The sequence below is a fragment of the Neofelis nebulosa genome, chromosome 10 (genome assembly GCF_028018385.1).
Source record: "Neofelis nebulosa isolate mNeoNeb1 chromosome 10, mNeoNeb1.pri, whole genome shotgun sequence".
In the NCBI taxonomy this organism is placed as follows: domain Eukaryota; kingdom Metazoa; phylum Chordata; class Mammalia; order Carnivora; family Felidae; genus Neofelis; species Neofelis nebulosa.
Window position 1 is genome coordinate 15,714,080 of NC_080791.1, and position 15,619 is coordinate 15,729,698.

At 55.4% G+C, this 15,619-nt stretch overlaps 1 protein-coding gene across 2 annotated transcripts; it reads right to left on the reverse strand.

The window, feature by feature from the left end:
• Positions 1 to 216: 216 nt before the first annotated feature.
• Positions 217 to 13,165, reverse strand: SCN2B (sodium voltage-gated channel beta subunit 2). Of its 2 annotated transcripts, none has more exons than XM_058686902.1 (4): positions 12,399 to 13,165; positions 5,390 to 5,556; positions 4,846 to 5,056; positions 217 to 4,179 (listed from the first exon to the last, which is right to left on the reverse strand). In XM_058686902.1, the coding sequence occupies exons 1-4, from the start codon at positions 12,466 to 12,468 to the stop codon at positions 3,980 to 3,982; spliced, it is 648 nt and encodes a 215-aa protein (XP_058542885.1). In that variant the 5' UTR covers positions 12,469 to 13,165; the 3' UTR covers positions 217 to 3,979. The 2 variants fall into 2 exon arrangements, with proteins under 2 accessions (XP_058542885.1, XP_058542886.1); XM_058686903.1 differs by lacking the exon at positions 12,399 to 13,165 and adding an exon at positions 12,224 to 12,314.
• Between the last annotated feature and the right edge of the window lie 2,454 nt (positions 13,166 to 15,619).

Sequence of the window (15,619 nt, forward strand, 5' to 3'; positions counted from 1 at the left end):
CAAGCTGGATGGAGTCCCCCAGGTTTCCGAGACAAGGCAAACGGGGAAAGAGAGAAGGCGTTTGTCAACATGGGCAGAGCAGAAGGACCTCGTCCTTGCTGGGGACCCGGCAATGTCAGTGGGGTTACCAGGAAAGGAGCATCAGGGGGCCCTGTCAGGATCCTGGCAAAGCCTCTCCCGCTCTGCGCCCCCCAAAAAAGCCACACTCAAGGGATGTTCAGGGAGACGATCTGTTTATTGTAGCCAATAGATCCAAGCAATGAGACAAACTGCAAAAGAAACGCGGCAGCTGGGCCCCCGAGGACCGTTGAAGTTTTTCTCCCCACCACCCCTTCCAACCACCCGGTGGCACGTGAAACCTAGAAAGTGCCTAAGTAGTTGGGTTTTCTCCTCCAAGTGCACAAAGAGCTAGAAGAACATTCTGTAGTTTGCCTTTGGTGAATCAACTCAAAACATTGAGAAATGATTGTTCCCCTCTCCCCACACCCAGTATAACTTGTGGGGTGGATGCAGTGAGATGTTGTATATTTGTATATATATAATATATCTATACCTATATATAGACTATGTACAAATGCATCAGCAAGCTTCAATAAAGGAAGACATCAGCAAGAGGCACAGCAGGAGACACAGGCTGTCCATCCTTAAGACAAGTAGCAAGGGAAATTTCTGGATTCATCCCTCCATCTAACTGCACCACGCCATTCCCATGGCCTGGGACTGTCTTTGGTGACCTGGCCAGTATTCTCAATTGTCCATCTGCTTAACCTGACCTTGTAAATACTTCCCAGCCCCGCTTCCCCAAGGGGACTTAACGAATCCAATTAATCAGCTTTTCCTTTTTATAAATTGGGAATCACTGTGATTAGTCCCCAGCGAAGGGGCGGACAGCTATTTTCAAAGCCAGTTTCAAGGCACCTCAAGGCATTTCAGTCCTGAAAAAATTGTACTTTGTTCTTATAAGCTAAATCCCATGGGTCGGCCAGCCCAGCTCTTTACAGGGGCCCTTAATTAGGAGGACGAGACAGACAAGGAGTTCCAAGACAACAGGAGAGGCAGGGGCGGTTGAGAAAAACAGGAGACTGGACCCAGCCGAGAGCGCAGTGACGGAAACACGCAGCCAGAAGTGGGCTTTGCAGGGAGAGGACCAGCTTGCTGGTAGAAACTAGAAAGCAGGAGAGAGAGAGATAGCAGCCATGGAAACATGTCACCGGTTTCCCACCTCTACTCGTGCAGAAGCCCCATTTGGTTCCCAACCTCATCGCCCTGGGGGAGGCAGCTCGAGGAGGCCCCTGGAAGAGATTCTAAGCGGCTGCAGGAGAAAGGGCGCATGGGGGTGGGCACCTGGGGCAGAGGTGGCTCCTCGCCCACCTCCATCCGCTCGGGCCTCTGAGGCCCCACTAGGTCAGGGCACTGCAAGGAAGGAACCCGGAAGTCTGGGGCTTCTTTACAGAGAGCTGGGACTTCTTAGAAGAAACCTAGGGGATCGTGCAAAAACTCCCCTAAATGTTAGGAGTCCTGGAAAAAGAAAGCTGCCCCACTTTTCTGATCCTCGGCACAGGCTTTCACTGGTCCTGGGAGAGGAGAGCCCTTGAGGGGTTGCCGAAAAGTGAAACCTGCAAGCTGCAGAAGTGCGTCGCCACCTTGGTCTCAGCTGGCATGGGGTGCCCACCACCCGTCGCTCCCCTCTTCGCTGGTTGGCTCCAAGGATGGGCTGTGTCCGCCTGCCCCAGGCATCCTGGTGGCTTAGCCCACCCCCATTGGCAGTGTGTTGATTGGCAGTTAGGTACTGAGCTGGACTCACCTGACTCAGGCTGTCTGTCCCCCACGCTGTGCCCACTCTTCCTGGTCTACCACCCTGTTCCCTGCGGTATCTTTTCCCCCCTTTCCATCCTTCCTTTCCTTCCCAGGGCCCGGATTCAGGACTTTCTTCCTTCTTCTCCAACTTCAGCCCTGGGAGCAGTGGCTGCACAGGTGGAATTAGATGCACCAAAAAAAACCCCAAAAACAAAACAAAACAAAACAAAAAAACTAGTCTTGGCCCCCACGGGGCTGACCTGCAGTTCCCAACTCGTCTATGGCTTCGTGTGCCTCCCTGGGGCCCGGCACAGTGCCGGGCACACGGGAGATGCTCAATGAACGGATGCTGAATTGGAATGAATTAAACGGAACCTCCCATATCGTTCTCGCCCCAAAACGGCTATCTGATGGGGAGAGGCAGAGGATGGTCCCCGAGACTGTCCCAGTCCTGTCCTCGCCTCCTTTCCTCAGACTCATTCCTGCCCTGGGCACTGACTTCCTGCGCCTCGGTGGCCTCTGAGCTCCTGGAAAGGCTGGGAAGTGCTGAAGAAGGTCAGCCTGGGGTGGGGGGGAGGGGGGCAGGAGTGGGGCCTTGCCAGCAGCTCTGCCCTCCCACTCCACCCCTCCATCCCGCCACCCCCCCACCCGGCCTCAATCACAGCCTGAAGCTGCCGCCCTGGGACAGCAGCAGGCCTGGACAGCCCGTCTCCCTCACCTCGCCTCCCTCGTGGACCAGCCCGCAGAGGCTCTCCCCACCCAGAAAACTATGGCTCTGTTGGGTCAAACTGGAGACTGAGGAGCCAGAGGAGGAGATGGCGGGACCCTCGGTCTCTGCCAGTTTGAACCTCAGTTTCCCCATTTGTTGTGAGTGGCTTGCCTGGTTGGTCTCTGAGGGTCTTCCAAGGTAGTGTCCACGTCGGCAGCTTCTCTCTGTCTCGCTCCCTCTCCTGAGGCTTAAATAATCAGTCCCTTCCCGATGTGAGTATAATGGCAGTGAAAGTTGGCTCTCCATAAACGCTACTTTCTTCCCCACAGAGGGAGTCCCTGGGGCAGGAAGGGTGGGAGCGACCACAGGATCTCAGAGGCTCCAGGAGCCCCCTCACACTTCCCTCAGGGCATTTCCTTCCCTGTTTTCTACCAAAAGCCAGCCCAAACCCTGCTAACTGGGAAAGTTTGAATGGAAGGCCTGAATGAAGCCCCCACTCTACACATCGGCTCCCCCATCACGGCTCCCACCCCTCCTCAGCCCCCCACCTTGGCCGCTCCCGGCCTGGGAGGAGTGAGGGTGGTCAGCCTGTGGGAGAAGGCAGCCTGCGGCCAACTCCACTTCACAATGGAGCCCCTGCCCCTTCAGACCTTAGCCGGCTTCGAAATTTGTCTCCTGTTAGTGGGTGACTATGGTGGGAAATGACCGCCACCTGGAACGCTACGACCCGCCCATGACCCAGCTCAGTGACTCTCCGTGCAATGCCCACAAAAACTCCCAAGGGATTGACAGCTGCCAGAAAACCCCCGAGGCTTCCCTGGTAGCAGCTATGGACGGAGAGGGGGTAAGAGCAGAGTTTCCTGGGCCGAGGCTCGTCTCCACCTGCCCCCAGCCCCTGCTTGCCTTCAGTGCCCAGGAAATGCACGGTCCTCCCTTCAACGTGGCCTCCACCCAAGTGACAGGACCCATCGGCACCCCAGCCTGACCGGGCCACCCGGCCTGGAGCAGCCGGGGAGCACGGCGATGCCACCGCCCAGGCTTTCTCGAGGCAGCACAGGAAAGCCCCTCTGCCACCCGCCGATCCTCCCTGAGGCCCCACCGGACCAGTCCACAAACCGGGCAGGCTGGACAGCTGACCTCCCCCTCCGCCACTGCCCACCCTCCCCGCCTCTCTTTCCAGGACCCTCACACAGGCCTCCTGCCTCCCCTCCGGGACCGGCAGTCTGGAGCCCACTTCCCCCTCCCCCAGGGCCCACGTGTCCCACACCCCATGGCAGGTTTCCCCCGAATGAAAGAGAGGTGGGTCACTCTTGGTGCGGGGTGGGGGACGCGAAGTGAGGGGCTCGGGGGGCCCCGGGTCGGCACTGGGAGCCTGGTTCAAGAGAAGCACACCAAGAGAGGGCAGGCAGGGCACACGGTGCGGGGCAGGGGGAAGAAGACAGGACGCGAGGGAGGGGCGGCCGGGCCGCCGCGTTACTTGGTGCCATCGTCCGCATTGCCCTCTCCGTCCGTCTTGCCCTCCTCCTCTGTCTTCAGGTCATCCGTGCTGAGTTTCTGCTCTTTTTTCCTCCTCACGCACTTTACTACCATCAGCACCAAGATGACCACCGCCAGGAAGCCGCCCACGGAGGCGCCCACGATCACAGCCACCGTGGAGTCCCGCTCAGGGGGCTCTGGAGGACAAGAAACGGACCCACTGAGCCCCGGGGCTGGAAAAGGGGGCCTCCCCCGCCGCCCCCTGCTCCCCACAGTATGTGCGGGGTGGTCCTGACTGGGCGCTCCCCATGGAAAGGACGTTGGTCAAAAGCAAAATCAACCCAGGCCCTTGACCTCCACGGGGCCCGCCCCCAAATCCCCCGGGGCACCTAAAAACCCCAGGGGATGACAGTAAAACGCAGGATTTAAGACCACGGATTTTGAGATCGAATCGACCGAAACCTGAGTCCCAACTGCACTCTCCGTTTATGGTGTGACCTTAGGTAACTGACTGATCTGCTCTCAGCCTGTTTCCTCGTCGGTAAAATGGGGACAGTAACGATGCCTCCCCCACTGAGGCATTTTTGACGATGACCTGGGATAGCGCCCACGTCGAGGTCAGCCCTCTCACGGAGACATAGCAAGGGCCCCACGCACGAAAAGCCGCTATTTTCGGATGATGATCGCGACCGAGGTCGCGGTAAGGACTCTCCGAGACGCGGCCCCGGTCCCCAGGGAGCAGCGGAAGAGAAGCGGAGGCCTCCCAGCAGGCACAAGCCCCAGCAGGGGCACGGGCTCTCCAAGGGCGCCCCGAGGGCGGCCGGCTGGGATCGGGCTCCCCGCTCTGCCCACTCGCCCCTCACCTTCCATGAGGACCTGCAGATAGATCTTGCCGTGGCCCCGGTGGCGGTCGGGCGGGTTCATGATATAGCAGTTGTAGATGCCCTCGTCCTCGAGCTGCACGCTCCTCAGCGTCACCGACACATCGTACTTGCTGGGGTTCCCCGAGAACTCCACGCGGTCTCGGAAACGCTCCAGCTTCAGGTTGATGATCTTCATGCGGAACTGGAGGAACTAGGACAAGGGGCAGGAGGGGAGCTGGATGCATGAGGAGGTGTGAGAAGAGTGGGGGGGGGGGGGGTCCACCCCCATGCGCCTGTCTTCCCGGAAGAGAGGCGGTTACCTCCAGGTCTCTGTCACCCTCCCGGGGCCCCCCGCGGGCGGCACGACACGCCTTCTGCCAAAGCCCTCCGGAGCAGACAGAGCCCCCCCCCCCCCGCCCCCGCCGTCCCCGGGAATACCAGGGTCGTCATCCAGTGCAGGGACAGGTGGTGGGAAATGGGGGCTTCACTCGCAAGGGCTCCTGCCTCCCCTTTCACCCCCACCCACCTCCTTCCCAGGACTCACCATCTCCTCAGAGCAGTTGCTGCACTCCTGGTAGGTCCAGTTCAGGGAAAACTGTTTGTGGTTCACTGTGTAGCAGGAGTTGAAGGTGCAGGGCAGGCGGGCGTCAGAGCCATTGAGGACGTTGAGGGTGGTAGGTACTGTGATCTCCATGCTCCGCGCTGGTGGCACTGCGGATGAAGCCGCAAGCTGGTAAGGAGTCCGGCTGACAGGGCCGGGGACAGGGCGCAAGCCTTCCGCACCAGGTGGGCGTGGAGAGAGCTCTGGCCCTTCTGGCTGAAACTAGGGAGTGGGGTCAGGTGGGCCAAGCTCATAAGGGGCACCTGATGCGGCCCTTGGGTAGAGCAAGGCTGGGGTGGAGAGAAACCGAACCATCTGTTGAGGCTGGGGCGGACAAGTGGCCCTGAGACTTTCCCAGGACCATGTCATGCAGCCATTCCATCCGGCTGTCCTGCCCTAGTCCCACCACTGCCACCTGCTAGCTGAAGACCTCGGACGAGGGGCTCCGTTGTGCCGACCCCGGCTTTCACCTCCTTCCCCACCGCTTCCAGATGTCTCTGCTGAGCCAAAGCCCCTCCAGTGTCCCCCACGGGGTGGAAAGCCTTGAGGATGGATGGAGACTCAGAAGGCCTTGCTCTCTATACCCCAAGGTCGGAGGAAAGCAGTGTTTCCAGCCCAACCCCCGCACCCCCCCCCCCCCCCCCCGCTTATCCTCCCCACCCCCCACCGGCCCCTAGCAAACAGGAAAGAAGGCAGACAAGCAGCGGAAGGCTAGAGCCATCCCAGAAAAGTAGGTACGATTCCAAGGGACCAACTGATGGGTCTCCAAGGACAGGAGTCCCTTTGGGAGATGTCAGGCCTGGAAACGCCACAGCAGGCAGCTGATACAGGCTGAGGGGGTGGCCGGGTGGGAACAGCAGGTTTCTGTCACATCCGATAAGCAGCACCAGACCTGGCCCAGAGGAGCTGGGTGCTGGGGCTGAGAAAGTTCTGTCCCACTGAGACATCCTAAGCAGAGCAGAGTCTAGGGGGAGGTGAGCGAACCCAGGCCCTTCCAGCCGAAGCTGCAGGGACCCTCAGAGGGCAGAAAGCCTGGGACACAAAATTTAAGGGGGCGCCCCCCCTCGGGATCAGGCAAAGGCCTCCTTACACCACACACCGTGGGCACCTCGCCCTAGTCCTGACCTTAAGGCTTGGATTTTCCACCAATATCGTCAAAATGTCATCCCCAAAGATTCCTCTTCTTTAGAGGGGATAAACAGTGACGTTCAGCATCAGCCATTCATTCACTCATTTACCTGATATTTATAAGCCACCCACCATGCCCGCCCCTGCACTTAGCCTAGGCCCTAGGGGACATTGCTGTGACAGGCAGCGTCACTGCTGCGACATGAAGCTTGTGTCCTAGGGAAGGCAACAGACATTAACAAAGAAAAAAATAATAATGTAACTTTAACCTTGGGGGCCAGAACTCAGAGTTAGGATTTTCTTTGGGTGAGATACAAAGCCACCAGGGGCCTGGGGGCAGGGAGTCGTGGGCAGAGGGGTGGCTAGGCGGCTGCTGATACAGGAGTAGCATAGACCAGGAGACCCCGTGAGACACGGGGTCCCATGCTGCCTGTAGTCGGCTCGCAGAATGTGGACAAGCCCCTTCACCTTCCAAGCCTCGGTCCCCGGCTCTGCAAAACACGGCTGGCCACACCCACCTCCTGGGGTTGCCACGATAATTTTTCAAATTCTGCAATGTAAATTGCATGTAAATGCATTGATGGACAGTCTGTCATCCTACATTCTCAAATTCTGCCCCCTAAACAGGAAGGCCTTCCAGGACAGTCTCCTCCCGGCAGAGGGCAGCCCCTTGGAGTTCCCCCAGGTCTGGCACACAGCCCAGGCCCGGCAGCGGAGGCCCTGCAGGGCCCTTGTTTTTCACGCTGCTGTATAGCACAGACCTGCCGGGCCCCACCACACCAGCAGCCGCACCGCAGCCTGGAAGCCTTCTGTTCAGCCCATCCCTTAGGATGCAATGGCCGGGGCTCGTGGGCGGGACGCTGACGAGCAGGAAATGCAATAAAATGCTGGCCATAGAGGTCACGACTGAGCCTTCGGTGGAGGGATTAGGGGTGCGGAGCCCCCTGCAAGGCCAAGGCTTCGGGGTGTGGGCTGAATACTCACCAGGGGAATCCGAGCTGGGGACGCAGGGTGGGCCGGCTGAGAAGAACAAAGCCCTGTTCCCCCATCCCCGCTTTCATCACCATTATGAAAGCACCTAGCACAGCACCGGGCAAGGAGGAGGTGTGCAGAAAATGCCATTGCCGCCCCCGCTCTGCAGAGGCAGAGAGATCTGCAGGGAAGGAACCTGGCAGGGCCTTGTCCTGAGCTTACCTCTTATCCGAGGACGGCCCTGCTTCTCTAGCCCCTTCCAAGTTCTGCTACCTTCCCAGGGCCCCCTACCCCCAAAAGAGCCTCCAGGTGGCCCCAGAAACCAGGTGCTGTGAATCGGGCTGACCTATCCCTGGCCCCTTTCCCACCCCAGCCCACATCACTCAGATTAGAACTTGAACGCCACAGGGAAGCTCCCTCCATGGGGAAGGAGCCAGCACCCTGCCGCATGGAAGGACAGAGCTGTGGGGAGGCCTTTTCTGGCTGGCAGGAGGGGAGCAGAGGTGCAATGCAGGGTCCCTCTCCCGCACCCCTGCAGCAGGCGCCGGGAGGAACACGCGTGCCCTCTAGTGGTCAGAGAAATCTAGCAAGTCCCAACAGCAGAGAGAGGGATGGGATCACCAAATCAGTGAAAGCCAGGGACAAGCCGGGGCCAGAAGGTGGTTCCTGACTCCAAGGCGCCCACCTCAGCCTGAGTCCCCACCGGGGCTTTAGGCTTTTCACGGATCCAGGCTCCCATTAAAGACGAGGGAGCCATCGTGCAACAAGGTCAGAGCTGTGAGCAAAATCCTGATAAATTCTGCTGCTTCCAGAAAGTAGCCGAGTCCACAACTAGGGCCACAGAAAGGATTTCACAATAACAAAGTGCTTATTTACCGCAGGCCAGATGCTGTTTTATGCATTCCTCATAAGATGCACGCAGGCCTCATTAGATACGTACAATAACCCTAATACCACCCCACTTTCCAGAATATGCAATTGAGCAGAGAGAAGTTACGTGAATAGCCCAAGTGTATAGCTAGTAAGTGGCAAAGCTCAATTTGAACCCAGGCTGCCAAGGTTCCAGACAGGGGTGAGGGGTTGGGGCTGGGTGAGGGTGTGACACAGCCAGGGACCAGGCTTCCTGCCGTCTCCATGGCAGACCCCGCCCCAAACTGCCAGCCCCCAGCTCGGGGCAGGCTGGCCAGAGGAGAATGGGCCTATTTAAAGGAATCTCCATACAAGGAAGCCCAGTCCTCCTGGTTGCCCCACTTGAGACCAGGTCTGGGTCTCGTGATTACCAACTCACAGAAAGGAAATGGGGATCAACAGGGGTACGGTAAGGATGTGGCTTCTGGTCTTAGTTCCGGTGCCCAGCCCTCCCCGTTTTCTCCAGGGCGCATCTGGGCACCCCAGGCCCGCTGTTATCGACTGTTCTAACTGACCCATCTCTCAGAGATCACAAAAATTTGCTCACCTCCGGCTGAGCCCTGTCTCCTGCAAAGACAGAAGTGAATTCTCCCACTCCTCTTTCCAACCCTCTTTCCAGCCCCCATGAGGTAGGTTTATTTTCTTCTTGCTTAAAAGAGAGAGAATGTGTCTAAGTAGAGAATGTGTCCCCCCAACCTTCTGAGCACACTGTCTCCCGGGGCAGCCCCTGCATCCCAGGAGAGCGTGGCACCCAGATCCTGCCTCCTGCATTCAGACCCTCCCCCCTCGCCGTGCCAGGATCTCCCACTCCAAGCCCAGTCTAAGCCACCCCCCACCCCTGCCCCCGCACAGCATGAGCAAGCTGTCCTCATCACCCCTCCGCTGGCTCCCTGTTGCTTTCGGGATCACGCGCAGGCTCCTGGGCACAGCTTCCAAGCCCTTTGCCATCTGGGGCCAACCTAGGTCCTGGCCTCCTCTCCCGCCAGCTCCTGATTCCATGCTTCCTCCACTTCAGTGACCCCTGACTTCTTACTTTTCCCAGCAACTCCACCTTCTCTCACCCCTCCAGGCCTCTTACATTCGTTTTTAATTCCGTTCGGGAAACTCGTTCACCCTTCTACACCCCTTGCATAGCCTACACTTCCCGGCTTATAAGGCATACCTCCGCGGCAGCGGCCCCCGTCCCTACCGCTTCCACTTGTACATGACCGGGAGGCAGAATGGACTAGTGGCCAAGTGGTCTGATCTCAGGCGAGGTAGTTAACCTTCCAGACCTCGGTTTTCTCATCTGTTAAAAGGGGGGGGGCAATAACAGAACCTAGCTCCTAGGGCTGCCGTGAGGAGTAAGTGGCTTGCTAACATGTAAAGCTCACAGCTGCCTGGGACGTAGTCAGCGCTTGACAAAGTTTAGCTGCTGTTATTGCTATCGTTGTTATGATTGTTATTATTATGACAGCACCTATGATGTGGCGTTGTTATTGTTTATGTGCCTGTGTCTCTCAGGAGGCTCCAGGGCTGATTTTTAGTCATCTTGGTATCCCCGGACCCAGAACAGTGTGTGACACACAGATGGGCACTCCGTAAAAGTCTGCACAAGGAAGGAAAGGCACTCTCCCCTCTGTGTCTGGATCCCTGCCCCCAGCAGCAAAGTGCAGCGGGCGTGACTGAGGACCAGACTCCACTTTCTAGGCCTTGCCTAACATAACCCAGACTTTGGTAACCGGGCTGGGGCTGCGGAGCCAATGGTCTTAAGAAAAACTCTGGGAAGTCCAGTCACGTGGATTGCGTCTAGCTAAAAACTAGTCCCACCTGTTTCTGTTGTGTGTGCAGCAGGTTGCCCAGCTGGTCCCCTTCCCCGTGACCAGCTGTATAGTCATTCTCACAAACCCTGCCCCTGATGCGGCCCCTCCCTTGTCATTTGTTCCTCCATCTTGGAGACCGATGCCATTACAACCGCCAAAGTTCCATCTTCCACCTGAACCCCTTAGCCTGGGAATGCCAGAGCATACCCCATCTTAGCATCAGTCAAGTTCGAGTTCAAGATCCCCATTCCTGCATTCTCTACTACCCAGGTTCGCCAAGGCTCTAGCTTCCTCCCACCACGACCTCACAACCCCCACTCCCTGACCTCTTCCCTCCAGACCCCATCCTCCCCTAAGACACACCCTGGTCCTGGTCCCAGAGCCGCCTTCCTTTCTTCACTCTCACAAGACTGCCCCCGCCTGCAGGAAGCTCTCCTTAACTCCAAAAGGAGTCACCTGTCCTCCATCCCTGGCTCCTTGCACACAGGCCATCCACCCAATTCCTCATCTTTTTGCCTGCACTTGATGGAGATTCTTTGATCAATTATTAATATAGCAGTACCGCTTCTTGAACATTGGGGGCAGTAGAACTCAACAACTAAGTACCCGTAGTCAGACAAAAGGTTCAAATCTCAGCTCGTCTTATTCTAGTCGTGTGACTTCAAGTTATTTAATTTCAGTCATTTGGTTAATTTCTCTGTGCCTGTTTCGTCATCTGTCACAGGAGGATCATAACAGTGTCTACCTCGCATGATTACCGATTATCGCGAAGACTAAATAAGACACACAGCGCGCGGGTGCTTGAAAACATTCACAAAGTTCAGCTATTATTGAGCACCTGCTTTGTGCCAGACTCACAAAACACACCCAGGCCCTCTCCAGTTTACCCATGAAAGAACTGAAGCTCAGGAGGGTCTAGTCACTTGCCTATGCTCATGAAGTAAATGGCCAAGATGGCTTTAAACCCAGATCTGATTCCCAGGCTCACCCTCTTTGTACTGCCCGAGCTTCCATAACATTCCTGCTCTGTTGTTAATATGCCCAGTAACTCAGCAAAGCCAATAGGCCATATCATACAAGCTGCCAGGGGCTCTGTGTTGTCTCTGTCTAGCACTCTTGCCCAATATCCAACACAGCAAACCAAGAAACAGAGAAACAGAGAGGGAGGGAAGGAGGGAGGGAGGGAAGGAGGGAGGGAGGGAGGGAAGAAGAGGGATTTTGCGATTGGGGATATCCCCACTGACAATCCTTGGACTTGACCAACTGCTACACCAGCAATGAGTAAGTTTAGGAGCAAGAATGAAACTACCCACAAAGCAGGCTTGCAAATCACTTTGGAGCCCACCTCCTCACCAGGAAGTCATGAGGGGTCAAGTAAGAAATTAACATTTGGATCACTTGACATGGCAGTCTCCAAGGCTGGGCTGGTCTTGAAGCCACACTCAGCCTATGAGTTCCTTTTTTTTTTTTCTTCTTCTTTTTCTTTTTTTCCTGAGTCCTTCACCTGACCCCTCCCCCACTCCATCTGGCCCAAGTCAGAGGCCACCATCAGCTTGAGAAAGTGTCTTCCCAATACAGAGACCATACCCCAAGCCAACTTGCCACCTGCACCCCCACACATTTCAACAAATCAATGGTACAGATTTCCAGGAAACAAGACCCAGACTCAACTTTCTACCCCCGGCTCCCCCAAGCATTCTTTCCTAATATCCTAAATCCACCGGCTTCCAAAGATCAAGGTCCACAAAAGAAGCCCCTTAAGGGAGCATTAAGGCCCAGGACCCCACATTTGCAGCAGCTGAAAAAAAATCCACGAGGAGACTTGGCAGATCAACCTATCTTTTGCCCCCACCCCCACATAAGTCCGTTTTAGGGAAATCCAAAGAAAAACCACCCCCTGTGATAACTGTCACCCCCAAGGAACACTCAGATCCCCCGACCCAACATTTCTGTGGCCAAGTCATACCCGCGTTATGCAGTCCTCAGCAATGTCTCCCCCGGTCCCCCGGTACCTCCCTTCCCAAGGACAAGAAGGGAAACTCAAGCAATGTCTTCTTTTCTGCCCCCCAGCCCCCACCCTCTTCCAGCTGCGGCTACACTTCTGGACCCTCAGGAGCATGCAAATGTGTCGTCTAACTTACCCAAAGAGAAAAAGAGACTGAGCCCCGTGAGACTGAAGGCAGGGCGAGGTAGCCAGGCATCTCTGTGCATTTTCAGAGACTGAGATGTTAGTCGGGTGGGATATGGGAGAGGGTGGTTTGAGGGGCCGAGGGCTACAAGGGAGGAATGGTTAGATGCTAAAAAAAAATGCACAGATGTACTTCAAAGACACATACAACATTAAGGAAGCTTTATTTCCATCTCTCTAATATGGCCGGCTTATATGTTGCTGCTAAAAAGAGAGAGGGAGTGTGTAAGGGAGAGAGAAAAAGGGGGGATGGAGTAAATTTTGTGGTTGGTGGATTTTGAAAAGCAGGTGGGAGGGCATAAAAAAAGTCTTTCTGAAAAGGACAAAGTTCCCAGGAATTTTCCCCCTCAAAAACAAGAACTGAAGCAAATCCTGCTTTTCTTCTTCTTCTTCTCCTCCTGAATGATTGTTGGGTTTTGAAAGCTGTTAGAGGAGCTCATTCCTTTCAAAACTGCTGTAAAGGGGGGGAGCTCTTTTTGTCATTTAAAGACACCCAAAAAAGGACATGTTTGTTTTGTGTTATTTGGAAAGGGTTCAGGGAAGTGAGTTGGAGAGACTTTCAGGAAGTAAGGGCTTCCTCATTTTTCTACCATTTCCACTGAAAACAAAACACGTCAAAACAGGCTGATACAAAACCACCTGAGACTTTACAGTCCAATGTAATACGAACCTTTGGGAACCCTGATGTCCGATCAAATCAACAGTGAAAAGACATTTTTTGAGACAATTGGGAAAAAATAAATATGGACTGGGTATTATATTATATTAATAATAATTCTTGGAGCTCCTGCATGGCTCAGTCGGTTGGGCGTCCGACTTCGGCTCAGGTCACGATCTCGCGGTCCGTGGGTTCGAGCCCCGCGTCGGGCTCCGTGCTGAGAGCTCAGAGCCTGGAGCCCGTTTCGGGTTCTGTGTCTCCCTCTCTCTCTGCCCCTCCCCTGTTCACGCTCTGTCTCTGTCTTAAGAATAAATAAACATTAAAAAAAATTTTTTTAAATAATAATATTTCTTAATTTTGTTGAATGTGGTAACAATATTGTGGTTTTGTTCTTGCACATCTTTATCTGTTATACATACTGGAGTGTTTATAGGTGAAATGATACGGTGACTGGAATTTGCTTTAAGATATACCAGGGGGAAAAAAAATGGGGGAGGTGACACAAGACAGGACATCGCTGTTGATTATTGAAACCGGCGACCGTTGCAAAGGGCTCATTGTACAGGTCTCTCTTCTGATGTGTATGTTTGAAAACTTTTGGAAAAGGAAGGCAAAAATCAACAAGGAGGAGAACTTGGGGTGAAGTCCCAAGATGGCCCTGAACACAGCAGGTGGCCCCAGCTCTTCTGGGGAGACATTTAAGTAGAACAAAGACTCCTGTGTGGCAGTCCCTCACACTTGTGATGGGCCATTGGGCCATGGGCAAGAGGAAGCAATTAAAATCCTTATGCACTGGGACGCCTGGGTGGCTCAGTCGGCTGAGCATCCGACCACGATCTCACTGTCTGTGGTTTCGAGCCCCGCGTCGGGCTCTGTGCTGACGGCTCAGAGCCTGGAGCCCGTTTCAGATTCTGTGTCTCCCTCTCTCTCTGCCCCTTCCCCGTTCATGCTCTGTCTCTCTCTGTCTCAAAAATAAATAAACGTTAAAAAAAAAATTAAATAAAAAAAAAATAAAATCCTTATGCACTAATTCTGCGCCAAGAACTTTACATGTGACATCTCAACTGAACTGTAACTCTGGGCCAGGTGATTTCTTCTTCTCTTTTTTTCACTGTAAATTAGGAAACTGATGATGTGGGAAACAGAGGCAGAAGGAAATGGCAGATAAAATTAAATGTCCTGGGGGTGCCGGGGTGGCTCAGTCGGTGAAGCATCCGACTCTTGATTTGGATCATGATCTCACAGTTCATGGGATCCAGCCCCACACAGGGCTGCACACTGACAGCACGGAGCCTGCTCGGGATTCTCTCTCTCCCTCTCTCTCTGCCCCTCCCCTGCTAGCGCTCTGTCTCTCAGAATAAATACATTAAAAAAATTAAATTCCCTTATAACCTGCAGCCCATTGATAAATACTTGAGGCAGGCGGAGTAGAACATGCCTCCAGGAACTCCCTTCTGTCTTAAGGTTCATGCTTGGCTAGAGGGAAAAACGACTTGAGCTTGACAATAGCTAGGCCTCCGCTCTCCTGTGAGTCTTCTTTAGTATATAAACTTTGGAAACTCCCCCTTGCCTTTGCCTCCCCTGGCTCCCAAGTCTATAATCAGTCTCTCCTCACGGTCCCGGGGCAGCTCTTTCTGCCCAGAGTCCCATCCCCGTGCTTTAACGGAGTCACCTTTTCTGGCACCGAAGACGTTTCGAGAATTCTTTCTTGGCCATCAGCTCTGGACTGCCACCTGTCCCAGGCCCCGTCGCTGCGGCGGACAGAACCGAACCCACCCCAGTTTACGTATGGTCATCAAGGGCAGAGGCAGAGGCAGGACGCAAGCTGAGGCCTGTGTGAAACACTGGGTTCTCCCGGTACTCTACATGGCCCACCGTGGAGATGCAAGTCCTTCTCTCGGGTTGTTCGGAGACGTGGGAAAGAGAAGACCGAAGACCGGAAGGGACGTAGCAAGAAACCTTTGCATAGGATGCAAGAGGAAGGTGCCCCAAGCAGGGTGTGGAGGAACCGAATGGGAGCTCGGAGCAGCGCTTGGCAGGAAAATCTAGCCGCAGCCGCTAGGCTGGGAGAGGCCAGGTGGCCAGGGTTGGGTGCCAGTCGCTGGAGGCAGAGGGGTAGAGAGAGAGGAGAGGTCGCCTAGGGAAAACTGTCCTCCATTGGCCACGGCCGGTCCCCATCCCTGCTGCCCTTTGGCCTGGGCCTCCTTGCTGCAGGGGCCGGGCTCCTAGGTGTGCAGGGAGGGAGAGGAGGGAGAGACCTCGCCACCAGCGCCACCAGCCCGGGGCCTGCACTCTGCCGGTCCCGGTCTGTGTCTGCGGAACAGCCACTCAGCCACCCGTGCTGCCGCAGGCACATGTCAGCCAGAGAGTTTTGGTTTGACGTAGCCGGCCTCCTCCTTTTCCTTAATGCAGTCGAGGGAGCCCGGGAGGCTCAGGGAAGCAGCTTACTCAGCTCATTGGGTCTCACACAGGGACCAGAAACTTCTATCCTGGCTGGGGACAGAAGATAAGACGCG